Source organism: Pteronotus mesoamericanus, unplaced genomic scaffold, assembly GCF_021234165.1.
Source record: "Pteronotus mesoamericanus isolate MK-2021 breed Mesoamerican mustached bat unplaced genomic scaffold, CSHL_Meso_final contig_20, whole genome shotgun sequence".
NCBI classification, from domain to species: domain Eukaryota; kingdom Metazoa; phylum Chordata; class Mammalia; order Chiroptera; family Mormoopidae; genus Pteronotus; species Pteronotus mesoamericanus.
This window is the reverse complement of record NW_026555085.1, coordinates 96,047,744-96,075,578: the sequence shown is the minus strand read 5'-3', so window position 1 is coordinate 96,075,578 and position 27,835 is coordinate 96,047,744. Positions and strand designations below refer to the sequence as shown.

General features: G+C 37.6%; 1 protein-coding gene across 1 annotated transcript in view; it reads left to right on the top strand.

Annotated features, from left to right (window-relative positions):
* The window catches only part of SYNE1 (spectrin repeat containing nuclear envelope protein 1), a 414,665-nt gene that overhangs the window by 57,933 nt on the left and 328,897 nt on the right, over positions 1–27,835 (top strand). The window contains exon 3 of the mRNA XM_054570132.1: positions 16,980–17,041. Within this exon, the coding sequence (XP_054426107.1) occupies positions 16,980–17,041 (62 nt within the window). The remainder of the gene's footprint in view (positions 1–16,979; positions 17,042–27,835) is intronic.

Below are 27,835 nucleotides of genomic sequence, written 5' to 3'. Positions count from 1 at the left end.
GGTTCTGTGACACAGTGTATCTTTCTTTACAGGGAAGGTCACTGATGTAACCGCCCCCCACCCTCTCCGGATGCCCCAGGCCTGGGGCAATCAAAAGCTGCAACACCATCTGGTGCTCTGAGCGCCACTGAGCACGGAGTGCAGATTTTCTTAGTGGCTGGCTAATCGAACATTATGCGAGAGAGTTGCATGAGAGAGTTGCATGTGTTTGCAATTGGGATTTCCAGCATTTGGGTCTTGAACTCTGTGATTTGACCTTATTTTTCAGATTTACTCTTTTAATTTCTTTTTATCATTTCATCTCCATGACAAATTTAGGAATTTCAATGTTAAAATTGTAGCTCTTTTTACATCTTCTTAAGAGGACATGCGCTAGAAAATAGAAAAGTATCATTGTGTCAAGTTATTTTATTTCTGCTTGCATATTGAGAAAAACAATAGAGAGAAAAAGAAAATTTTGATTAGAGGGTGAGAATAAGACATAAAATGCAAAATCCCAAAATATGAGATTGTACTATTTAACCTGCTTAAGACAAAGGACAGTAATTGAATTAAAAATCAAAAATAAAAAAAAAACAAAAACAAACCCTGAACTTTGAAGGCACTACCTGGGGAAAGGTTTTATTCATTTGGGAGAAATGTATGTTTTTAAAAAGACTAGACTAACTATTGGATATAAAATATATTAAAACTGGGATCAACTACTTGTTTTTCTCTCCTCTATTCAAAATAAAACACTGTATTTCCCTTGATTGACAGATTAGCGTTAAAGTACAATTTCATGTTTAAAAAGCGGTTGTATGATGATGGTATTTCAGGACATTTTTCCACACCCGCCTTCCCCCGGCTGTGCTGGTATCGCTGAGCTCTCGCAGCATTTCAAAACATTTCCAATGCGGCAGCCTTCTTGCGAAACCCGGAGAAATGACGCCACTGGTTACAACAGGGAACTGCCTGTGGCAAGTTCGTGCAGTGCGAGCTGAGGCCTTTGTCAAGGCTTCTGTGTTCTCTGATGGGGAATAATGCTTTACCAAGGAGATCAGATGCTTTTTGCTGCTTTCTAAAATAAACCATTTGCCTTTCTATCTAATTGGGAGAAATCTTCCATGTAGAAGCAGCATATCCTCCTAGCTGCTACCCTGGCGGACATTAGGGGCTGGCTCTCATTTTCTGCATGTGTGCATTGCCTTTCATTTCATAACTGTGGGCTTTTTTTTTTTTTTTTAATCTACTCATTTACTTGATGCTACTATTTGTTCTTTCCTTGCCGCTGCATGTTCAGAACTTGGGCTGTGGTCTACTTTTTTTGATTCCTGTTCTCCCACTGAACTGTGAGGACCCACAGCCATCTCTCAGCTTGCACCCCCCGCTGGTCAGAAGGGGTGCTGGAGCACCCAAGAGGCACAATGGCATTTATTAAATAACTGAATCAAGTAATCAGCAGATAAATTGGGTGGAAATTAGATCAGAATAGGAGCCAGGCTTCTTAAATGTAGGCCATGGTTCTGTGAGTCTCTGTAGCCTTTTTTCCAGTTTCTAGGTTTCTGGCATATTTCTTAACCCCCACAGTATTCAATTTCCTTATTAACCACCAGGCTAATGATACCTCCTCTTGTCTGCTTGGCCAGGCTACTTCTGCCACCTGAACCCAGTGAGAGGCGTACATGAAAACATGAATTCAAATGTTATAAAGACATAGGCATTTTCATTAATTCACTACGTGCTTATTGCCTTTTGTGATGTTTATACCCACAGATAGAGGAAGGAAAAGGTGACAGGAAAAAAAGTTCTGTCAAACTATTCAAATTGATTATCTTTATTTATAACTAGAGGATATTGCAGGAGCTACTGGTATGGACTGCCACAATGAAGTCTGCTGTGTCCACCTGCTCATTATACTTATTGCTTTTCTTCTTTTAATTATGGTTATTACTCTTCCGCAGGGCACACCTTTATCATTGCACTTTTATATTGTATATGCAGTTCCTTTTGCAAGAGTCTAAGGGCCCAGCTTTGTTTTCAAATTCAGAACCCTTTGAGTTTTAGGACTATATGGTGGGCATACCACATATTAAGTCATCTTTAATCAGCAATTTGTAATCACAGACATTATTATTTCTGCTGAGAAAAGTATGAATTTTAAAAGTGGGACAAAGAAAGATTATAAACAACCTCTTCTCAATTTTCTTTTTTGCCCACCAAATGATTGTATTAAAATTTGATGAAATTGAGCGTTATTTAAGGATCTAAGCCTGATGTATTTATTACCTCCCCTCTCCCTTACCCCCATACAAACCTAATTAAAACTTCTCATTTAAAGAAAGCATTTCCCTCCCTTCGTATTTATAGAGAAAGCTACTGCCGGGGTCACTGCCTGGCACATTGTCTAATCTATGTGCCCTTAGAAAACCAGACATACGTAACTGCCTCCCAACCAAATACATTAAAGTTCTTAAAAGATGTAATTTTTAAAAATATTTGGCTGACTGGCATGTGCTGCATACTCTTCCTGGTCATAAGGTTGTAAGGAATGGCTCAGGCCATATTTTTAACTGACAATAATCAGCTGAAGCTGATCAGCTATTTCTTGTTTTGTTTTTCTAAAGTTCTGAACAAATTTTTAAAGGTCTAGAATAGTAAAGTAAACCAAGCACAATATCAGGATATCCACACCCTCTCCCCTCCCACCCACTCCCCACCACGTAAGACCTAACTTTCCAGATTTGAATGGCAGTGGCTCTCAGACATTGTAGGGTATTTTATTTGTATTGGGTAAATCATGTAATTTCTATATAACATTTCAGCAAAGGTCATAGACTTACTGCATTTTGACACTTATTAAGTAGATGTATCTCCAGGTAAAGATTTTTGCCTAAATAAAAATATAAACTATGGGAACAACCCAGTGTGATAATTACTTTTTGGAATAGTTAATTGGACAATAATAATCAAGTTGAAATACATAAACTTTTCAAATATTTATACCAGTTTATTCCCATTGTCAAAAATAGATGCCAAGGGTATAGTTGAGGCCAGTGAATCTAAACAGGAGTAATATTTCCCAAGCAGAAATTTGGCAATGTCTGGGGACATTTTTGATGTCACAACTTGGGGCAGTGGAGAAAGCGGGGTGCTATTGGCATCAAATGGGTAGAGGCCAAGGGTGCTGCTAAATATCCTGTAATGCGCAGGACAACCTCTCACAACAAAGAACTATCCTGCCCAAATGTCAGTTAGTGTGAGGTTGAGAAACACTAACTTAGGAACTGAGATAATTATATTCTTCTCATTCCTTATGCCTTAGATTTTAAGAGAGATGGTCCTAAATTTTGCAAATGTAATCTAGTCATTGGTTTTACATACAAAAGATATACAGCTCCAATTCTGAAAATCTTAAAAGCAATGTGTCTTTACGGATATTTGCTTGGAAAAAAAAAATCAAAGCAATGATTAGAGCACTTAACACAGGCAAAACTCCCCAAACATTCTGTTTACTCATTTTTCCCTTAAGCTCATTCCTCTAGTAGTTCTTCATTTTCTTCCCCCCTCTCTTATCTGTCATCTCCCATTAATCTATGCTGGTATGTGTGGGGAATAACCTTGGATGCCCTTGTTTCTTGCCATTTTTTTCTCCATTATTCATTTGATCAGAACTTCAAAGGTCCAGGAGGAGATCGACCCAAACAAGCAAGCCTAGAATCCTTCCATTGTAGAAGACAGAATGAAGGGGGAGGAGGAGGAAGATCAAGACATCAAAAGTGTGTGTGTGTGTGGATGTGTATCACCCAAGTAAATGCCTTTGTTCAGTTAGACTTTACTGTGTAACAACCACTCTAAAACTCCGTGGCTTAAAACAATCACAATCTATTATTTCTAATGAACTGTGGGTTGGGTGGTTTGCTCACAGTGAAATATGGATGATTTTTCTAAGGACACATATATAAGACAATGTACTGGGCTGTGGGCGAGTCTCTAAGGATACCTGAATGGTGAAAATGCTTCCTTCCCACAAGGAATTTGTACTCAGGTATGCATGGGGGTGTGGGACAAAAAAGTAACAGATGCACAACCTGGAAGCTTAGGACAAGTCTCAGTTTGCTGGCTTCACCTGGGTTGAGCTAGTCTACAGATTAGCTGAACTAGAAGGTGCAAGGTCACCACACCCAGTTGGTTCTGGCTATTGAATAAGACATCTCAATTCTTCTTCGTATGCATTTTTTGTCCTGCTTTCTTTTCATGGTGGTTTTAGGACAGTGATTTAGGACACCTATAAAAAGAAACTGCAAGATTTCTAAAGGTCTAGAATCAGATGACATAAAGTTGTTTTTGTTACATTATTGATCAAAGCAAGTATGATATAAGATCAGATTCAAGGAGAGAGGAAAATAAGCTCTACTCTTTGATGGAAGGAAGGGCAGAGCCACATTGCAAAAGAAGATGCACATGGGGACTAGATAATTTTGTAGCCATAGTTTGAAATTTGTCTGTTGATCATTATTATTTCTTTCTTTCTACATCAGTACACATGCATCCTCTCTCAAGGCATCAAACGTCTCATCCAATGATGGCATCGAGCTCCAAGTTCAGTATCATGTGGTCTGCATCTGGTATTCACATCTGGTTCAGATATGAATAAGGCTTCTCAGGTGTAACTTCTCTCAATCTCCCGACTTGTAAACTTAAGTCAGAGGTTAATTCTCTCTATCTATCCCAACATGCAACAATGAGACAGGGCAATAGCCATGTCAGTGGATGGTTCTGTCCAAGAAAAGGAAGACTGGAAAGGAGCTAGCCATTACGGCCCAAAGTCATTCTGAAATCCAGCCGGGCACACGTGGCCAGTTCCTTTAATCTAGGGGCAAGGGACAGTCCCTGTCTTTCTGATAAGAAGTGGCTCATGTTTGTGGCTAATAGTTTTCTTAGCCTTATCCCTAGCTATAAACATTTCTGATTCCCAGGTCCTCTTTTCATTTTGAACTGGCTTGTTCTTTAGTGCAAGCTGGTGGTGTTTTTGCTAAATGAATTTGTTGGGTCCTTAAAAATCTGCTTGGAATTCATTCTGTCTGCCCAAATATAAAGTTTCAAACAAACTTTGGATCACATTTGACGCTCCTGTGGACAATGCTCTTAAGATTCTGAGATGCTGCTGGTTTGTCAGGTTGAGAAGGTCAGCGAGGAACTACCTTAAATCTTTCTGAGTTCTTAGCAATGGGCCTTGCAGTTGCACCCTTGACTTACTGTTACCTTGAGTCTATTTTTTACTTTGCAGATCTTTTTCCAGGAGAGACTGCCAATGACAAATCATCATATTTTCCAATCCTCTACATTATAGGCCTCTTAGGTTTCTTCTTAATTCTGCTCACAAATTAAAGTTTCCTCTTTGGTTTACCTCTCGCTTTTCCAATACCTTGAAGAAGCTGGTTGACCCTTTCAGTTTTCTGCTGGAAAATCTGTCTTGTCAGATGCCCAAGTTCAAGTAGCTGCAGATGATAGACTATATAATGCATGAAATATGGATGGGTCTTCCTCCAACCTTCTAGAGCCGTCCCCTCACCGTTCATTCAGCCTCCACGAACAGGCTACTGGTGCCCTCCAGCATCCTTCTTCACCAACACCGTACATTTTAAAATTTTGTTCAAGCAGCACTGCACTCTCAGCAGCAATTTGTTTCACTTAGCTTTTGCAAAACCACCACCAAAACTGAGTGGCTTAAAGCAATAACACGTTATGGTTTCTCACGTTCCCCTGGGTGGGTTAGGTGTTTTCTCTGCTGGCTGCGCCTGGGCTCACTTTTGGGGCTGCGTTCAGCAGGAGCATCAGCGTGGCTTTCCCCTGGGCCGGGGGTGGGGGAGAGGGAGGGGCACAGCAGTGGGGTCATTTATTCTCCAAGGGACTGCCTTCCTCAAGGATGCTAGACCAGCTTCACTGTGAGCTGGTCCCGCAGCAAAGCTAAGAGGACCAAAATGGAACCTCAGGACCTCTTAAGGCCCAGCCTCAGAAGTTCACATATCATCCATCCCTTTAGCCACGTTATTTTCAAAGCACAGGTCAAGGCCAGTCCAGACTCACAGGATGGAGAAATTGACTACCTTCCAGGAGGAGAAGCAGCCAAGTGCTATGGCAATGAGTATGCTGACCAACACGGGGAGTAGTTTGTGGGCCTGTTTTACCAATAGCCACAGCCTGGTCCCGTGAAATTATTTTCATTTATATGTTTAATTTAAAAAGCTAAACATGGGGTAATTATAAATGGTTTATTTCATTATGTTGAACTAATTATTTCATTATGTTGAAATAAGATACCTTAGACCCTACTTATGTATAACGAAATTAGTGGTGCAGTTTAGTGATTTTAGGTCTATAATTGGAACCCTATAATTCTGATCCCAAAACAAATCATTTGACTTAGGTCATTTGATTGTGGCTGTTATTTAATTAACAATAATTACATTGTCACCTTATGTTTTTGTTGTGGTTTTTTTCCTTTGTAGCCACATCATTTTGTTGTGTCAAAAAATTCAATCTCTGTATTTCTATTTTTAAATTCCTTCCAACGTTTTTATTGAGATGAATCCATCTGCATTAAAAATGATAAAAAAAGACTTTATTATGTACAATTAGGGACAATATGATTGTAAATGGATGATTTGTTTAAATTAACATATACATTTTTAAGTAATTAAAATCATAAGACTTTTCTTTAAACCATCCTTGTCATTAAAGTACCTAAAATGTGTAATAATAACCTGCAAAAACCCCCAAAAGTTCACCATAACCTATTGCAAACTGAATATATTAATCAAAAATGAAAGTGCTGATAATGATGTCCTAATATTTTTTTCAGACATGGCCATTTCAGATTTAACAACTATATCTATTTATTTAAACAGTTCTTTTTCTGTTTTTTTCTATATTCAAGATGACATTGAGTTCAGTATTTTGTTCTTCAGGATTGTTAATGATTCTGATAAAAATATACCATTTTTATGTGGGTGCCAATATGTGAAATATCCCTCATAAATAAATTCTGGTAGAGGAATTTGTTAAATATATTAAAATATGTTAATTTAAATTACTGTTAGCATTTTTGAAAATATCATCTGTTTAAAGGGTACTAATAGGCATGTATTTAAACATCTTTTAAATTTTGTAATGATACCTAAAAGCTAGTGACCATAGGATTTTATTTTACACTTTTACATAACATATTATATAGGGTAAAATAAAAATACCATAACATGTTTCTAGGCAGCAAATTTTTAACGATTGATTGCCAAGGCTTCACACAACCCAGGCCATTTTTCACTCCAGCTCTGCGCTTCCAGGCACATGAGTAAGTCACTCAGGGCAACCCACAGCTGTGTGAATCAGCAAGTCACTGTCAATTATGACTCAGCAGGAGGAAAGCTGTTGATTATAGCTGGGGTGACAGTGTCTTGATGGTCAAATTTCATCACACTTTTTAAGTTGGGCTTCATTTCGTTATGTGTCATGATCTTGTCCTGAAATGTCAAAATACTGAGGAAATTTATAAACACGGAGAAGAAATATAGAAACAATCTCAGAGCCACCGCCCTTTATCTTTCGCTCATTTCCAGAAAGGGACATTTATTGCCTCAGAATCTGGGGATTATTTCTTACAACAACAGTAACCTAGGACCCTGTGTGTGCAGTAGCCTTCCTACGCAGATACCGCTCAAGGCCCAGCAGCCTCCAGCTGCGGACGTCTGTAGGACAAACTGCTTTTGAAGCAGAACCAGTGACAAAAGCCTCAAGGGAGCTAGAGAACTTTCATAATTAGTGCCACCCCTTCTCCCAGCACATACATACGGACTGACCTTTGAGAAGGAATCCAGATCCAAGTTACAGGAGAGGGAGGGAGTGTGAGCTGCTTCTGTCCAGAATACTCACCTGGATCAACACCTGTCTTTAAATCAGAGCCTAGTAAGGTCCCATCTGAGACCACCCACCTTGTGATCTGGCTTCTCAAACACCAACCCTTCTCTGTGCTGAAGCTGTCATCTCAGCCAGACATTTCATGATGCCTTTGGCAATATGCTTGAATGCTCATAATCTCTCTTGACCCTGCTAGTTCTTTTTTTTTTTCTTTCCCTAGGTTAGTGGCGTCGTAATTTAGTTACTCAAGATAGAAACATAGAAACATCCATAGCTCCTGTCTCTCTACTCCCTTTTGATTTTCCTTTGGACAGGTTCCCTCGCAGCCGTCTTATGTGTCTGACCCCTGTTGGTGCTGTCCTGGAATACAATTCAGCACCTTTAACATGTGTTCTGGTGGTGTGCTCCCAGCTCCCAGCCTCCTCTCCCTTCAATTAAACCTCTACACAGTCATCAGAATATGTATGTATGTGTCCCAGGTCTCATGTGATCATGTCTTTGTCCTGTCCAAAACCACTGATGGCTTCCCCATTGACTATGAAACAGAGAACTAACTATTGGGCATGTTAGTTGAAGGTTAAATAATCTGCTTCTTGCCTATATTCTAGGCTCATCTTCAGTCCCTTCTTAAACCTTCTTCGCTTATAATCCAACCAAAACATGCCATCCTTTACAAAACAAAACAAACAAAAAAATTGCCTCTTTTTCTTACAAAGTTCTCTACCAGCAAATTACCTGTCGATGTTCAATGTCATGGCACTTCCTTTTGTAGCTTCTCTGGGCCTTCTAGCCTGTCTCACTACCTTATGGGAGAATTACTTCTTCCTGTATTTATTTTCCCTCAGCACTGTCTATGTTCCTTTATTACAATAGCTGATACATTGCTTTGACCTATGATTTATATCAGTATAAATATAACTGTCTCTTCCATTGTATTACCATTTCTTTAGGGCAGTTCATGCTTCTTAGTGCCCAGCACTTCCTTAGCCAGTTCCTCCATTCATTTCTTTATTAAGCATCTACTTTGCAGTGGTGAATAAGACAGTGGTGGATAAGTCAGATGTGGTCCCTGCCGCCTGTTCTAGAAATGAATGGGCATCCAGCAGATGATGGTGTCTTAACTAAGCCGATATTTGCGAACATGGCATATTCATGAAATAAAATTGACAGCAATTCCTTATTGACTAAGGTGAGGGATGAGGAAGAATAAAAAGGCAAGGATGACCTCAGGTGACTGGCTTAAGAACTAGATGAATCTTAGGATCCATTAACAAAATTAGAGAATAAAACCTAAGAATGGGATCATTTTCTTACTCTTTGTGATCCTTAGAACTAGAAAACAGAGTTTACTTGTGGGATATAATCCAACTTTATTAGGTTTAGAACTAATACACATGCTCAGAAAAATATCTAGATGAATTGCAGTTTTTATAATTTCAGTAGAGTTATTAATCATGCATATATATGAACACTTGGTAAGACTACATCTTGTTCTGAAAAACTCAAATTAGGAAAATTCTTAAGAATAACTATCAAATACATTTAAATAATGTTTCTTTAAATACAACTGCGCAAGGAGAAATTTATGAACCTGTATCACGATCATTAGGTCAGTTCCTCATCAACAGCATTATAAAGTAGTGCTATTATTCATAATAGATTTTTAGGCACTTTTGTAAACACTTATTGCATGGTTCATATTATCTCCACAACTTAAGCATTTTATGCTGTCGGTATCAGATTAAATTACCAAATTCTGGACTGAATTACTCAGATTTTTATACCAAAAGTAAGGATTTACTGACCAACATGATGAGTTTTAAGAATTTTTCTTTTGTGAAAAGAGTAAGTAAAATCAGAAAATATTTTCTTAGAATTCAGCTGGCTGTGTCTGATGATAAAAAGTAGGTTGTTAGGATCCAGTAAACTCTTGATTTTGCAGCCATAATATAAAAGGAAACATGAAGAGAATTTGACATTTAGATATATATAAAAATGCTACCCAAATCATAATTTAAACTTTCTAAAAGAAGATCTTTTAGCTAAAGTCTAAATATAAACTCAGAGATTTACTAACAGATGGGACTGTTACAATGACAGTGTTGTTTCATTAAAGATGATAGTAGTAAAAGTATAATGATTTAAAATCAGGAAGGAATAGATTATCAGTAGATCCTATACCTAAATTTAGGAGTCTATACACTAATATTATGCTAATTTATGTTAAGATTTTTAAAACCATTGCCATCTTATGATAGTTATAAAATAGTATATGATCTCAAATTGAATTTAAAATTTTACAGTGTAACTATATCTATTGGCTGTTTTAGACGTGTGATTGGATTTTATGTATTACAGATAAAGTTCTGAATGTCATCAAATCTAGTTTGATTAGTTAAGATCATCTTGTTGCTACATGACTTTACTTACAGAACCTAAAGATTTTAAGTTCAAAGTCAAATTGATTTAACTGTGAATTTATTATTTGATATAACTTATGCAGCAACTCCTCTGCGATCTTTGAGCAGCAGCATAGTGGCATCGGAAGAGGGCAGGTGGAGTCTAAAACTTGGCTGTGGCACTGGGTGACTTTGGTAAAAATGCTTAACTCCTGTGTGCTTTTGTTTTCTTATCTGTAAAATGGGCATTGTTATACTTCATACTTGTATATTTGTTATAGGAATTAAATAAGTTAATACATGTATCATACAAATGATATATAATAACTAATTAAAATAATAATGTAATGTAGTCTATACATACAGATATAGAGATAGACATGTTACTGCCTGGTACACAGGAGTGTTCCTATTTCGTACTGGTTTGTTTTGGGTATGTACTTGAAAGTTAAAATAAAAGGCATACTTAAAATGCTGGCACTCTTTAAATTTTATGGATATGTCTAAAATTTCTCCAAATTAAAGTGTTTTATTATGGATGTTCTTCATTCAACAATATTTGTCTGTCATATTTGTAGGCAATGAGAACAATGTTACAGTTCTCATTGGATTTACGTTCTAGTTGGCAAGCAGGTGTTCTGAGCTGAAGCCCAGGAGTGCTCAGCTCTCAAAACATGGATATGAGCATCATCCTTCAAACTGTACAGATCTGAAATGATGCATTGTTTGTCTGTGTTCCTCACAACATCTAGTCCAGTGTTTTACAAGCACTCCATATCCAATAGACGTTGGCGGAGTGAATAGAAGTCAGCCTTTCTTTGAATGACGTCAGTTTGCCCCTCTCTGGCGGTAACTTTCATGCCTCTTAATTAGAGCCTTCCTGCACCACGTTCCCTGTTTTTCTTTCAATGTTAGTTTTCTCTTTTTGCATAAAAAGATCATCACAAACTTAACTATTTTTATTTTTATTAAATTTTTTTTGGGTGAAGTTGGTTAATAAAATTATATAGGTTTCAAGTTACAGTTCTTTAATACATCATCTGTATATTGGATGTGTATTTGCTGCCCAAAGTCCACTCTCCTCTTGTCACCAATTTTCTGTCCTAAGCCCTCTTCTGCCTGGCCTGACACCTTTTCTCTCTGATAATCACCATAGTGTTGTCTGTGTCTATGAGGTTGGTTGGTTTTTTGCTTAATCCCTTCACCTACTTCACCCAGCCCCCTAATCCCCCTCCTCTCTGACCGCTGTCGATGTGTTCTCTGTATCTATGAGTCTGTTTCTATTTTTTTTTTGTCAGTTTATTTTGTTCATTAGATTCCACATATGAGTAAAACCATTCGGTACTTGTCTTTCTCTGATTGGCTTATTTCACTTAGCATAATACCTTCTATGACCTTCCAAGCTGTTGCAAAAGGTAAGACTTCCTTCCTTTTTTGCCGAGTAGTATTCCGTCTTGTAACTGTACCATGGCTTTTTATCCACTCATCTACTCGTGGGCACTTAGGCTGCTTCCAAATCTTGAATATTGTGAATAGCACTGCAATGAACGTAGGGGAGCAAATGTTCTTTCGAATCAGTGTTTCAGGTTTCTATGGATATGTTCTCAGAAATGGGGTCACTGGTTCATAAGGCAGTTCAATTTTTAATTTTTTAAGGAAACTCCATAATATTTTCCACAGTGACTGCACCAATCTGCATTCCAACCAACGGTGTACAGAGTTCCCATTTCTCCACATCCTGACTAACACTTGTGATTTGTAGATTTATTAATGATAGCCATTCTGACAGGTATGAGGTGATATCTCATTGTGGTTTTAATTTACATTTCTCTGATGATTAGTGAGGTTGAGAATCTTTTCATATGTCTATTGGCCATCTGTGTGTCCTCTTTGGAGAAGTGTCTATTCAGGTCCTTTGCCCATTTTTCAATTGTATTGTTTATTTTTGGGTTGTTGAGTTGTGTCAGTTCTTTATAATTTGGATATTAACCCCTTATCAGATGTATCATTGGTGAATATGTTCTCCCATTCAGCGAAATGTCTTTTCATTTTTATTGATTACTTCCTTTGCTATGCAAAGCATTTTTAGTTTGATGTAGTCCCATTTGTTTATTTTTCTTTTGTTTCCCTTGCCCAAGGAGAAATGTTGGAAAAAAAATTCCTAAGAGAAATGTTAGAGATTTTACTGCCTATGTTTACTCCTGGGATTTTTATGGTTTTGAGTCTACATTTAAGTCTTTAGTCCATTTTATTCTTTTGTATGGTGTAAGAAGGTGGTCTACTTCTTTTTTTTTTTTTTTTTTTGCACATACCTGTCCAATTTTCCCCAAACCGTTCATTGAATAGACTGTTTTTATCCAATTATATACTATGTTCTTGTATTCTTTGTCAAATATTACTTGACCATAAAGGCATGGGTTTATTTCTGGAATCTCTGTTCTGTTTCATTGATCTATGTGTCTGTTTTTATTCCAGTACCATGGTGTTTTAATTACTATGACCTTTTAGTATAGTTTGATATCAGTTGGGTGATACCTCCAACTTTGTTCTTTTTTCTCAAGATTGCTGAGAATATTCAGAGTCTTTTGTGGTTCCAAGTACAGTTTTGGAATATTTTTTCTAGCTCTGTGAAATATACCATTGGTATTTTGATAAGAACTGAGTTAAATCTATAGATTGCTTTGGGTAGTATGGACATTTTAATGATGTTAATATTTTCTATTCATGAACACACTATATGCTTCCACTTACATGTATCTTCACCATTTTTTCCCTCTGTATCTTATAATTTTCTGAGTACAGGTCTTTTACCACCTTGGTTAAGTTTATTCCTAAATACCTTGTGTTTTTTTGTTGTTGCAAATGAAAATGGGATTGTTTTCTTAGTTCCCCTTTCTGATAGTTTGTTATTGGTATATAAAAGTGCCTCTGATTTCTCAATACTAATTTTTTATCTTGCTGCCTTACTGAATTCATTTATCAGTTGTAGTAGTTTTTTGGTGGAGTTTTTAGGGTTTTCTATATACAGTAATATGTCATCAGCAAATAATGACAGTTTTATTTTTTACTTTCTAACTTGTATACATCTTACTTCTTTTTCTTATCTGATTGCAGCAGCCAGAACTTTTAGTACTATGTTGAATAAGAGTGGTGAAAGCGGACATGCTTTTCTTGCTCCTGATCATAAGAGAAATGCTTATAGTTTTTGCCTGTTGCGTATGATGCTGGTTGTGGGTTTGTCATATATGGCCTTTATTACATTGAGGTATGTTCCCTCTATTTCCGCTTTGCTGAGATTTTTTTATAATAAATAGGTGCTGGAATTTATCAGATGTCTTTTTTGCATCTATTAATGTAATCATGTGATTTTGTTCTTTATTTTATATATGTGGTATGTCACGTGTATTGATTTGAAGATATTGTATCAACCTTGCATTCCAGAATAAATCCCACTTGATTATAGTGTATGACAGTTTTAATGTTTTGCTGGGTCTGGTTTGCCAATATTTTGTTGAGAATTTTTGTATCTATGCTCATCAAGGCTATTGGCCTATAATTTTCTTTCTTTGTAGTTTTGGAATTATGATAATGCTGACCACATAAAATGAGCTTGGAAGTCTTTCCTTCTCTTGAATATTTTTGGAATAGCTCAAGAAGGATAGGTGTTAGTTCTCCATTGAGTGTTTGGTAAAATTCACTTGCAAAGCCATCCAGTCCAGGACATTTATTTGCTGGGAGTTTTTTTTATTATTGCTTTGATTTAATTAGTTATAATTGGTCTATTCCAATTTTCTGATTTTCCTGATTCACTTTTGGAAGATTGTATGTTTCTAGGAATTTATCCATTTAGTCCAGGTTGTCCCGTTGGTTGACATATAATTATTTATAATATTTTCTTACAATCCTTTGTTATTTCTCTGGTGTCAGTTGTTACCTCTCTTTCATTTCTGATTTTATTTATTTAAATCTTCTCTTTTTTTCTTTATAAGTCTGGCTAAAGGTTGTCACTCTTGTTTATCTTTTCAAAGAACTAGTTCTTGGTTTCATTGAACCTTTGTATTTTTTTAATCTTTACATTTATTTTCACTCTAATCTATATTACTTCCTACCTTCTACTTATTTTGGGCTTCGTTTGTTGTTTTTTTTACTACTTTTAGGTGTAAAGTTAAATCTTTTATTTGAGAATTTTCTTGCTTATCGAGGAAGACCTGTAATGCTATGAATTTCCCTCTTAGGACCGTTTTTACTGTGTCCCATAACTTTTGTGTTGTTGTGTGTTCGTTTTCATTTGTCTCAAGGTCACTTGATTTATTCCTTAATATCATTGTCTCCACATTCATAGTCTAGTTATATGTTATTTAGCCTTCATGTCTTTGTGTGTTTTCAGTTTTTTTTCTTAAAATTGATTTCTAGTTTCATAGCACTGTGGTCAGAGAAGATACTTGATATGATTTCAGTTTCCTTGAATTCAGTGTCTTGTTTTGTGTCCTAAAATATGGTCTATCCTAGACAATGTTTCATGTGCACTTGAAAGAAGGTAAGTTCTGCTGTTTTGGGATGAGATGCTCTGTAAATATCCATTAAGTACATCTTGTCTAGTGTGACATTTAAGGCAGCCATTTCCTTGTTGATTTTCTGTCTGGAAAATCTATCCATTGATGTCAATGGGTTGTCAAAATCCCCTCCTATGACTGTTTCACTGTAAATCACTCCATTTATGTACATGTTAGGTACATATTTTGGGTGTGTACATGTTTACTAGGGTTATACCCTCTTGTTGGATTGTTCCCTTTATCAATATGTAGTGTCCTTCTTTGTCTTTTACTATAGCCTTGGTTTTAAAGTCTATTTTGTCAGAAATAAGTATAGCTACACCAGCTTTTTCCCCCGCTTTCCATATGCACGGAATATCTTTTTCCATCCCTTTACTTTTAGTTTGTGTATACCTTTTGTTCTGAGGTAGGCCGCTAGTAGGTAGCATATATATAGGTCTTGTCTTCTTATCCATTTAGCTACCCTGTGTCTTGATTGGAACATTTAAGCCATTTACACTTAAAATAATTATTGATAGGTATTTGTTTATTGCTATTTTATTTTTTATACCTATGTTCCCCTCCCCCTCTCTTTCTTTGTTTTATTTTTCTTCTTAAGAAAGACCCTTTAATATTTCTTGTAATACTTATTTGATGGTAATAACTCCTTTAGTGGGTTTCTTTCTTTCTTTCTTTTTTTGTTGTCTGGGAAATTCTTGATTTCATGTTCAATTTTAAATGATAGCCTTTCTTGCTAGAGTAGTTTTGGTTTTAGCTTCTTGCTTTTCATCACTTTGAATATTTCATGCCATTTTTTTCTGGCCTGAAGTATTTCTGTTGAGAAATCAGTGTTGACAGCTTTATCAGAACTCCCCTGTGGGCAACTGTCTTTCTTTTGCAGCTCTTAAGATTCCCTCTTCATTTTTAACCTTTTCCATTTTAATAATGATGTGTAAAGAAAGCTTTGACACATTTTTGTTATACTTCAATCAGAAGACTTGATTCTCCAAGGTGAAGTCTTAAGTAAAATCCCAATGCATGAACATGTCATAATTAATGAGGAGGGCCAGGGCTATAGCACCTGGTCTGCATGTCCTCTCTGAGCCCCAGTATCCTCCTGTTTTCCCCCAAACTTAACGATTTGAAACAACGTTCATTTACTATCTCCAGACTTTGGTGGGTCAGGAGTCCATGTGCAGCTTAAATGCATCTTCTGCTCAGGGTCTCAAGTATCGGCTCTCAGGCCAGTCGGCTGCGTTCTTACCTGGAGACTGAATAGGGAGGAACCCACTTTCCAGCTCATTCGGATTGTGAACAGAATCCAGTTCCTTGCTGCAGTAAGACTCAGAGCCCCCGCTTCTCACTGGCTCTTGGCCGGAGGCCCTCCTCGTTCTCCCTCCTAAAGGCAGCCTCACTCTCCTGCCATGCGGCCCTCCCCGTGGTGCTCACAGCACGCGCCGGGGCTGCTTCGAGCCAGAAGGAGACCCCTCGCTCCAGGCAGCCAAGGTGCGATCTTACATAAAGTAATATGTTCACGGGTGCCGCATCCCGTCACCTTTGCCATATTCTATTTCTTCGAAGCAAGTCCCAGGCTCTGCCTGAAGTCTGCCTACTTGGAGGTGTGGACTCTGCAAGGGGGACTCTTTGGAGCTCACCCAATAGCGGGCCTCGTGTGTACAGCTCTATCTTAGTGCGTTGCTGTATAACCCTAAACTATGCATATGTCCTTACTTGTCTATCTCCACCTCTAGATGGTTCATGGCAGAGACGTTGCCTTGTTCATCTTTTTGTATCCCTTTGCATGCAGTATACAACTTGGCATTTAGTTGCTCTCACTGAGCTTTTTACAAATCGCTTTATAGAGGTATAATTGTCCAGTCAACTTCCAGTAAGTGAATGAAAGTAAACGTAGAGCTAACATACTGTAAATTTTTAAGCACTTGCTAATAATTCTGAAAGAAATAGCCTAATTGATTAATATACTTGAACTTGTACCAGCTCTTCTTTTAAGCAATAATTGATAAAAGTGAGTTAGAAGATAAAATAATATTATAATTTTTTCTGGAGTTGTCTAACTATGAATATGAATTTTTTCATGATATAACTTCATGACATACTGTGTTATCTAATGAGATTTTATTTTCTCTTCTAGATGAGCAAGAGATAGTACAAAAACGCACTTTCACAAAATGGATCAACTCTCACCTGGCCAAGGTAAAGAGAACTTCCCAGAGTTCTGTGTTTACTTAGTTCGAGCCCATACGTCATTACGTGCACAGCGTGGAAGTGCCGCTTTCACTGTGGTCGCAGTTACTCGTCAGGGACACTGTCAATCCTATCGGTTTAACTGTCACCTGTGTATAGCATTAGCTCACATTGCCTCTGGGGAGGAATACACAGAAAGCTAGAGTCAGGAACAGTTACTTCACGTCAGTTCCAGGAATCTGGATGAAATATTCATCCCATTATTTCATAGGTACTAGTGTGTGTGCCATATGAAAAGGAGAATTGGTGCTGGATCTTCATTTTTGCGTTTGTTTAGATTCTAAACAGAAAGAGGCAAGGCATGGCCTGCCCTGGCAAAGAATGTTATCTGAGGAGTTCATAGCAGGGTCTTGTCTCCTCTCGTAGGTGTTTTGGTAGAAAATTAGCGGTGGTGGCAGGGCACTGATCATTCTGAGGTTATTGACACTGACATTAGGTTGTATCAGTGACTGTATTTGTACATTGTAACAACTTTGAACATAAATACTAATATACAACAAATTCCAACATAGCTACATTACAATAAAATTAATCTCTTATAATGCTGATGAAAAAATATGCAAGCCAAAAAGTACATTGCATTTGTAAGAATAAATACTGACAATGGGACAGTCATCGGATTTCAGTTAGAGGATCCTTCTGCTGAGATCTGTGCCCACAGTGTGCATGGCAGAACCCAGTGAGTGGTTTTTGATAAGGGATTCCCCCAAAGTCTCTTATAGTTCAGAAGCAAACAGAACAAGACAATGTATTTCAGTCCCACTGTACAAATTAACTGCTTACTGTGTGTCTGTAAGAGACTTTGGAGGCAAAAAAAAAAAAAAAAAATGTTAGTAAGACATTTTCCCAGGCCTTGAAACGCTCACAGTCCGGCAAAGACCGAAGACTAGAACAATGTGTCTGTATAGAGGATGAACTGGGATTATCCCTCCTATAATCCCTCCCGAAAGTCACTTGATGAGAAGGGAGTTCTCTGGAGGAGGGACCACATTCCGATTCTCCCCTGTGGAAAGGCAGCAAGTGCCTCTCATTTCTCGGTCTCGGCAGGTGCCAGCCCCCAACCACTTACACTATTGCATTGTCATCCACTGGGAAGGCTGTTCTTTCCTGAAATGAAAATAGAGTTATTTTTTCATACTGTTAAAAATTATATGCTGATTATAAATAATAACAGTAAATCTCTTACAAGTGTAAAGAAAGTAAAAATTACCTTAAATCTCACAATCTTGGTAAAGTCCTCACTAATGTATTAATTGCCACTTTTCTTCATGTAGGCTCAGAATTTCACAAGAACGATTTTGTGAGAGACTGGTCTGTATGCTCCTGTTTCACATAGCACATCTTTCCATGTCAGTAGTTACAGAGCTACAGTCATTTTAATGGATGAATAATTTTTGTTATAAATATAATAAAATTATTTATAAATTATAAATCATAAATTAGTAGCCTGTAGAGGATCATTTATGTGGTTTCCAATTGTTTGGTATTATATGAAATACCACATTGAAAGTCCTTGAGCCTATATCTTTTACATTTGTGTGATTTTTTTAGGATAAATTTCTAGAAGTGGGTGCTAGTCAACAGATAAACACATTTATAATTTTAATATATACCAAGAGCCTATGTGAATGCCCATTCCTCACACTATAACCCATCTTAAAGTGAATAGTGATTTCTAATCTGATTGGTGAAAATAATTTATAATTAATTTTTTATTTAAAAAAATAGTTTGAATATCTTTGTGAAAGTTTTTAAAGTAAACCTGGGACACTCTTACCTATGTACTGTGTACTTAAAAAGAAGGGAACGTCTGAATGCGTGCCGCGGCGTACAGCATGTGAGGGGCTTTGGTGGAGCAATGATCTTCCAAGAGTTGATTTTCAAATCTGTTTGTCAACACTGCTTTATTATTGTTTCACAGTACTTTACATAGTTATGTGACAACTGGCTGTGGGAATAGGCTTTGCAAATGTGTACATTTTTTCTGGTCTCTCCCAGCCCTGCTTCGTGACCTCGCCCCTGCTACTTCCCATCTAAACATCCAGCTCTACCTTTCCTGTGTCCCAGCCTCTCTCCTTCATGAAGTCACTTCTGACCACATGTGAAACACTGTGCCTGCCCTCTAGCAAACGCTCCGGGAATGTCAGCCGTTCCCCGGAGCCCCTCCTTCAGGGCCATCCCCCACCTTCTCTGGTTTCCCTGCTGCGAGCGCAGTAGAATCTGAGATCTCGGCACCTGCCCACAACCTGTAGCCTAAGTGAGGTTCAGCCTGACTTAAATTATTTTGGACTGTTTCCTACCTCAGCTTCCCAATAACATTGCAAAGTCTTTAATAAGGCATGTGCTAATTCATGGAATTTCTTTATAAATCCTAATAGCTCTAAGCGCAGGGCCAAGCACCACAGAGAAATGCTTGATAAGAATAACAGCAAAGAGTCTACATATTTCCTTATTTTGTGACAGCACTAAAGACATCGCTGGGGGAAAAAGTAATGATGAACTTCTGGCACTGCGATAAGTGCTTAAAACTGGCTATTTTATAGCATTCCTCTTCATAAATTGTTGCTGAGGTTTTAATCCAGACATGAATCTGAAGTCCACATGATTTCCCTACTTTGCACGTTTGTATCTATAGTATTATTTTGAAAGACCCAGAAAATTACTACTTCCACAACTGCTTCTTTATAACCTTAATGTGTAAGAGCATTTTTGTTCTTTTTAAAATTTTCTCCAATGTACTTGTGATTTTCTTCTTTTCCTGGGTCACCTCGAAAACTGAAAACAGAAGCAGAACAATGATACCTACACTTGTTATCCTGAACTTATTTATACTAACACTGTAGTATCTTGCCAAACATAAAACCCACAAATTCATTGGAGGACATTTTTCTTTTCTGACTGACTTATATTTCAAAAAATTGGCAAAATCAAGTCTACCCCATTATCCTTCCTTGGCTGTTGAGAGTTTTAGGGTAGCTATAGAGTAGATGTTTATGTCTTCTTCTGTCTCAACAGCTGATCACATGATCCCCTGCTCACCCCACTCTCTTCCCCATCTTCTGACTGCCTTCATCCCTCTGTGCGTTTCTGTTTCCAGCCCTATTTCTTTCTCATTCTCCCACCCAGCTCTCCCATGTAGGCACCCCATCTAACTCTCCCATCCTCTCTCCTCCTCCACTGCCAGGCTACCCAGCCTTTCTGTCTCTACCTCAGTCTCTCCATCCCCATTTTTATCTTCATTTTCATCTCTATTTCTATCTGTAGCCTATCCCTATAAAAGCACATGCGCATTCTTGGCTTCATAGTCTCCCTGAGGTCACATTAACATATGCACCCAAATTGCAGTGGAAACACACACTTCCTTCTTACTGCCGTATGCTCACTTCTGAGAATCATGATATCTCACTTGCAACAGAAGAAAGGTCAATTTCATATCTTTGATTCAGTCTCTCGATCAAGACATTGTGTCACGTTTTCTGCTGTCTCTGTGAGAAGTCTTGCTCCCAAAGCAATTCTGTGATGCTAGAGCAGGTTTGGCCTCATCACACTAACACCCTGTGGCCATGGTAACAAGCACATGCACCCATGTGCACACATGCGCACACACACACTCCCTCAGTCAGCCAGACTCCACAGAAGCAGACATCATACCCAGAGTCTCACCAAGGCTCTCATGAAAACAGTTTCTTAAACTTTTGGCCCTTCTTAAACTTTTGATCCTCGACCAGCAACACACTGATATCTCCCCTGACAACAGGTTTTCACTCACAGAGCAGACCAAAGCCATATTTAGAATAGAAATATTTCTCATAAAAAATAATCCACAAAGAAACAACTTACCCTGTTTCAAGGTCTTTCCTTATCCTCCTAAGGTTCTTATTGTTTTTCAAGGTTTTATTTATTTACTTTTAGTGAAGGGGAAGGGAGGGAAAAAGAGAGGGAGAGAAACATCAACGTACTAGAGAAAAATCCATTGGTTGCCTCTCACACCCCCAACCAGGGACCTGGCCCACAATCCAGGTATGTGCCGGGACTCAGAATAGAACTGGCGACCCTTTGGTTTGTGGGATGAAGCCCAACTGACTGAGCCATACCAGTCGGGGGCTCCAAAGACTCTTAAAGCCAACTTTTCCTCTTTTTTTTTCTTGCTTATTAAATAACCAAAGCCAATGGTTTGTCCTATAACTAAGAGCCACCCTGGCCCAAGGATGGAGCCATAACTGTTGTCTGCGTAAAAGGATCTGGTGTCCTGTAATTTGTTACATCAGATTAAGTCTGGTTTGGTGTGTTGTTCGTTTGTTTACTTTTTCTAGTGAATACTTAACCAATTTATATGCAGTATTAGTCAGCTTGGGCTGCTGTAACAAAATATCACGTGCTGGGGCACTTAAACAACAAACATTTATTTCTCACAGTTTGAGAGGCTGCAAGTCTAAAAATCAAAGTGCTAACTGGCTTGCTTCCTGGTTCCTGGTGAGGACCCTCTTCCTGTCAGTGTCTTCACATCGGGGGTGGGGAGAGGGAGAGAAAGAGAGAGAGAGAGAGAGAGAGAGAGAGAGAGAGAAGCTCTGGTCCCTCTTTCTCTTCTTACAGGGACGGTTATCCCAACATGGGGACAGCACCTCACAAGCTCATCTATACCTCATTTCTTCCCAAGGCCTCCCTTCCAAATACGCACCACTTTGGGGGTTAAGGCTTCAACATTTGGATTTGGAGGGGAGGTACACACTCAGTACATAGCAGGACCCAAGTTCGCTATGTCTGGCTTGAAGTACATGAGAACTATTTCCAAACCTATAGATAGAGACAGGTACCCTGTCCTGGGTAGAGGTAGTAATGAACTTCTCTCCTCTTTCACAGAAAATTTTTCCTTGTGTGGTAATGAATCCCCACAGAGTTGTACATAACTCTGTGTTTTGAAATTATTTCAGATAATCTCACAATCAAACCATCTAAAAGAGTTAAAATGCATTGTATTCCTTAATTGTGTTTTTCCCCCTACAATTTTCTGTTGGCATCTACCAATAAAGTTTCTACAATGACCCATGTCAAAAATATTTTTATGTTGGTACTCAAGATATTAGTCCTAATTCACCAATTACTTATGCTATGTAACATGACAAGTTATTTTATCTCTAAGAATAAAAAAAGAGTAAAGTGCTAAATTGACAGAAAAAAACATGGAAATTTCAACCCTTTTCTAGGATGCAGATTGTAAATATTTTGTAGAATATGGTCTGAGAGCTTTTGCATAAGAGTCATGGGAATTTTTTGAGGATTTAATCTAGAATTATAAACCATTTCATCATAAATTTTGTATAATGTCTTGCTATTGCAATGTTTTCTTTAAAATTTTTAAGCAAACTGAAAATACTTTTATTTTTTCTTTCCTTCTTTTTCATTTTTAATTAAATTTATTGGGGTGACAAGGATTAATAATATTATACAGGTTTCAAGTGCACAATTGTATGATACATGATCTGTATGATGCTTTGGGGGGTGGGCACACAACGCAAAAATAATTTTATTTTAAAGGACAATTTAAAAGACCCCTTATTTAGAAACTTTACATCTGTTTTCTTAAAATCTTCTTTGTAAATTGACCATTGTCAAAAATAGCTTTAATAATAGATTGTGGCGGGTTTAACAGCTGGGGTATTGAATAGAGAAGACAAAAAATTGATCCTCTTAGGATACTTGGATCTCGGCTGCATTGGGAGATGTTCAAAAGATGCTTCATGGAGGTGAATTTGGGAGGGTTTTTAATGGGAAATTTCATTTTTATTCTTGTTTCTTTGTTCAGTTGCAAACTAATAAATTGTCTCTAATTAAAATGATAAACTCTTTTACTAATGACATTCTATTCTATTGCAACAATTATTTATAAATATTATGACAGCGATATGAAGTCATAGGGTGTAAATAAGAGAGCAATCTGTTTTCAAAAATATGCTTATCTGAAAACAAAATCTTATTAAAAGTAGGAAGAAAACCAAGATTTTTGTATGTTTTTGTGCTGTTTTTAGTACACATGTAGATTATTAAATCTTGTAGATATAATTATCAGTTCATTTTTTTGTTTGCTTTATTTTCAAATTGAAGTCTTTATGATTCTGCAGTTATACAAAATATTGCAAATGATGAATTGTCCATATAATGTAACAATAACAAAAATTGGAGGCTTGTATTTATTTTATATACCTGATTATTCTTTTTGGGAAGGGTCTTTAAATTTAGACATGAACCGTATACTTTTCTTCCTCTCCAAAAATGAAGCTGAATCTTTCTGTTCTGTTTGCTCTGTCAGTGAAAGAAGGTGGGGTATTTGTTTTTTAATTGGCCCAATATGATTTTGAGTAATGGTTTTTCAAAATTAGGCCTTCATTCAGTTCTAGATCGTCATCAGTCCTTTCTAAAAATGTTTCTAAAGCTCAGGCCTGCCATTTATTGAACTCTTACCATGTTCCAATTACTGTGCCATAGCAATTTTATCTTTTATTTAATCTTCATAACAGTAATCAAATATAAGTATTATTTTCACCATTTTCTACATGATGAAGTGGAGAGTTAATTAATAACCGTAAGGTCCCATAACCCAATCCCAGGACTCCTGAGCCTCGGCGCGAATTGTTGTGTTATACCCCCATGCCTCATTTATTTATTTAGCTCTCCATGCAGGAACTACTTCTCAAGCATCTATTTTCTGCTAGACATTGTTAATACAGTAGCAAACAAAGACCAGTATAGCCCATGCCACCCTGAAACTGATAGTCTAAGAGAAGAGACAAACAGTTACAGGGAAGTGTGGTAAATCCCATGAGAGAAGTACAGGGTGTCAGGGAGCACAGGGCAAACACAACCAACCACCCAGGTAATCTAAGGGAGAGCATCAGAATAGGCTTTCACAGGAAGAAACATTTAAGCTGGAGCCTGAGAAGTGCTCTGGGGTTGGGTAGGTGAGGGTACCAATGTTTTTAAAAGTTGAGAGGTGAGATAGAGCATGGTACAGTAAAAGAAACAGAAGAAATTCAAGAATACCTGAAAATGTGGGTTCCAGGAGGGACTGGCAACAGAGAGAAGGCAGGCCAGTCATTGGGAGAGTTTGAATGTTGTGTCCTGGGCAGTGAGGCACATTAAACAATCTTAAGTAGAAATATGAAATGATCATCCCAGCCTTGACTTTTCTCTCAATCACTTTATTTTTAACCTTTCCCCTCCTCCCCATTTCTCTCCTTCTCTCCCTCTCTGTCACATAAATTAGAAGAGAAAGGAGTAAGATTGGAGATGGAGTAATTGCAACAAGTCACATGGGACATGAAGAAAGTTTGGACTGAAGGAGTGGTCCAAGGAGTGGGGAATGGAGAAAAGTGGATAGTTAGAAAGATGTGTACGGGTGGAGTGCGTTATTAACTGGAATCATGGAGGGCAAAGAGTCAGGGATGACTTCTATATTTCCGACTTGAGCAAATGATTAAGCTCATTATAGAGACTGGGGATGCAACAGGTTTGGAGAAGAGCTAGCACGTTCCATTTTTGAGAAATTGATAGAGATGAACCTATTGGATTTGGCAGAAAGGAAGTCACTGGCTCTCACCAGGGGTGGCCCTGTCATTGAAGAAATCAGACTCCAGCAAACTGATGAGCGGTAAGGATGTCAGGGAACTGAGTGTGTATTACATGTTCATGAGATCATTAGTCAAAGCAGCACACACAGGGTCTCGTGAGGGCCGTTTGTATAAAGGGTGGTTTTAAATGTGTGTGTCTGTATTGAAGGGGATCAAGAACTAGTAGAGAGAGAGAGGCTGAAAACAAAGGAAAAGAAGGTTATTTTAAAGATACAAGGTTCCCAAGGAGGCAGAGTGGGAGAGAAATCAAGGGCACAGGTGGGGGTGTAGGTTTGTACCAAAGGAAAAACTGCGCCCCCTTCTCTGAGACCAGAGTGGGAATAGGAAGAATGGATATAGAGAGACCTAAGTTTGGGGTGGAAGAGAGAGGAAGACAGAGGAGGGGTGGACCTGAATTTGAGGGTTTTCCCATAGAATGGCTACATGTTTTTTTAGGTCTAATAGAATAGTTTGCATTTTAGAATAAAAATAATTATGTAAGAATAAGTATTTTTAAAATTAACAGTTCAAAAGATGTTAGTTCTTTGCCATTTCAAAATATATTTACTTTACCAGATTCCCAAATTTTATGCAGGATCTGTAGGCTATTGTAATTGCATAGTGCCACCTTGGCCCCCAAAGGGAATGATTAAAGATGTGTTTTCATAAAAATGATCCTGTTAGATTTTTTAATTAGGAAAAGATAGCATAAGTAATCTTGACATTAGCATTGATTATACTCATTAAATGCTTGTTGTTTCACATTTTTTCTCATTTTAACAAATAGAAGAGAACATTATATTTGTATTTAAATACCCTCTATTCATTCTTTATGATAGTTGGCTGTGAAATAAATATATAGTTTGGCAATAAGTTCTTTGGGAGGGGGGAAATAAGTCTCAAACAGCCATTGTTTAGTGTTTCTATAAATGGAACTTCTCTTTCAATATGCGACAAACAGTCCTATCTCCATCTGCCTGCCTTAGATCTCTGGGGTTATTAAGAACAGACACTAAATATTTTAAATATTATAATTTTCCGATGATCTCAGGCATGATATGAACATTTCCTCACTTTATAGAAGAACTGAAAAACTCATCATAAAACATTATTTAGGCTCTGTATTAGTTTGTTAAGGCTGCCATACCAAAGTGCCACACACTAAGTGGCTTAAAATAAGACATTAATTGTCTCATGTTCTCAAGGCTAGACAGCCAGGCTCCCTCTGAAACCCTGGGGAGAATTCTTTCTAGCCTCCTGCTAGCTTCTGGTGGTGACCTGCATTACTTGACATTCCTCAGTTTGCTGCATTGTTTCAGTCCCTGTCTCTGTGCCTCTCTGCGGCTGTGTCCAAATGTCCCCTTTACAAGGGCACTAGCCTTGTAGGGTTAAGACCCATCCTGATGAGCTCATTCTAACTTGATTAATCTCTAGAGATTGTTTCCCCATAAGAGCACATTCTAAGGTACTGGGGGTTCAAATTTTCACATATCTTAGTGGGGGCACAATTCAACTATTAGGAGCACATTATGTTTTAGTAACATAGTAGATTTATACACGTCTTTAAAAGGAATGCTTCTAATTTTACTTGTTTTTTAAAAAAATAACTCAGGCTAATAATGACTTTGACTGACATTTTCATAGTTCTGAAAGATCACTTTGGGGGCTGCTTTGTACTTCTTCAGTTGCCTTTCCAGCAACAGTGCTAAAAGATAACATGGAAACACTTTCAGAATTGCATTTTTCTCCCATCTGTTTCCTGTATAGACTTTGGTGGGATCATTAATGAACTAAGGTGAGAAGAAAAAGGAGCCGAGGAAAAGGGATATGTAATAATTCACCCCAGAAGTCATCTTTAGTTGTTTTCTAAAGGCACTTTAGCTTGATAATACTAAACATACCGATAAAGTAATTATTTCCCAATATGTAACTAAAAGATTATGAAGAAAAATTATTGCAAAATGAACAATCATTAGTTTATTAACATATGTTAATTTATTGATAACATATAGTTCTAGTAAAGTTTATGCAGATTAATAAACATTTTGATAACATTTGTCAAAATTCCTTCTTTTCAAAATGTATTTATTTATTTATACATTCACTCATTAAATATTTCAGTATGCTATTTATATACCCAGCAGTATTCTAGGTACTGAGAATGTAGCCTGAACAAAACAGTAAAAGTAATCCCTACCTTATGGCACTTATACCCTAATGGCAGGGGAGGTGGACAATATAAAAGGTAAATTAACTGTTCTGTTAAGGGCAGACTGAGAAGAGTCCAGGGCGGAAGTTGGGAGGTAATTTAGATCGAAGTCCTCCAGGCAGGAGACCCGTGGGGACCAAGGCAGAGGGGTGGAGGTGGTAAGAAGTGGTTGGATTCTGGATGAGCTTCGAAAATAAAGCCAATAATGTTTGCTGATGGTTCAGCTATGGGGTATGAAAAAAAGAGGTAATGGATAACCCCAACTTTGTACCGAATCAAACAAATAACTTGAAGAATGTGTTTCTTTTATACATTCTATACAGTGAAAAGAATTTTATTATATGTGAAAGTTGTTAAGAGCAGAGGTTTCCAAGCAGGTTTAAAGTTGGGCCAGAGGGCAGTTGTTGCCTCTGGGATATTTACTAGAAGTTGAATGAAGCAATTAAGGAAGTGGAAACGATTATGCTAACTGTCATAGGAAACAGAGAAGAACAGGAACTATCTTCTCACTTTCGCCAAGTGGAGGTGGAAAATAATCACAATAGTGCTTTTATGAAGGGAGAGGAAGGAAGACAGACTACACATAAAAATTTTAAATGACTTCACCTTGTTTTTGGAGATATTGGGAAAATATAATTTGATTTTCTGAATAAAGTGAAAAAACCTTTTAGATACTGAATTAATTTTATTTGGCTACTGTCGGTGGTTAAAGTCATGATTTTGCCAACTTGGTCTGAGGCTCCTTTGGTGTTTTTTAGACATTCAGTGTGGTGGGCTCTCCGCCAGCCTTTGGGGAGGTAATTTGCACCACATCTGCCAGTCAACCCCGCTTCCCTTCCCACTCTCTCTCTCTCTCTGTTCCTGTTGTTCAGCTTGTTGCTCCCACCCATCAGATAACCATCGGACCATGCAAACATTCTAGCTGGTCAT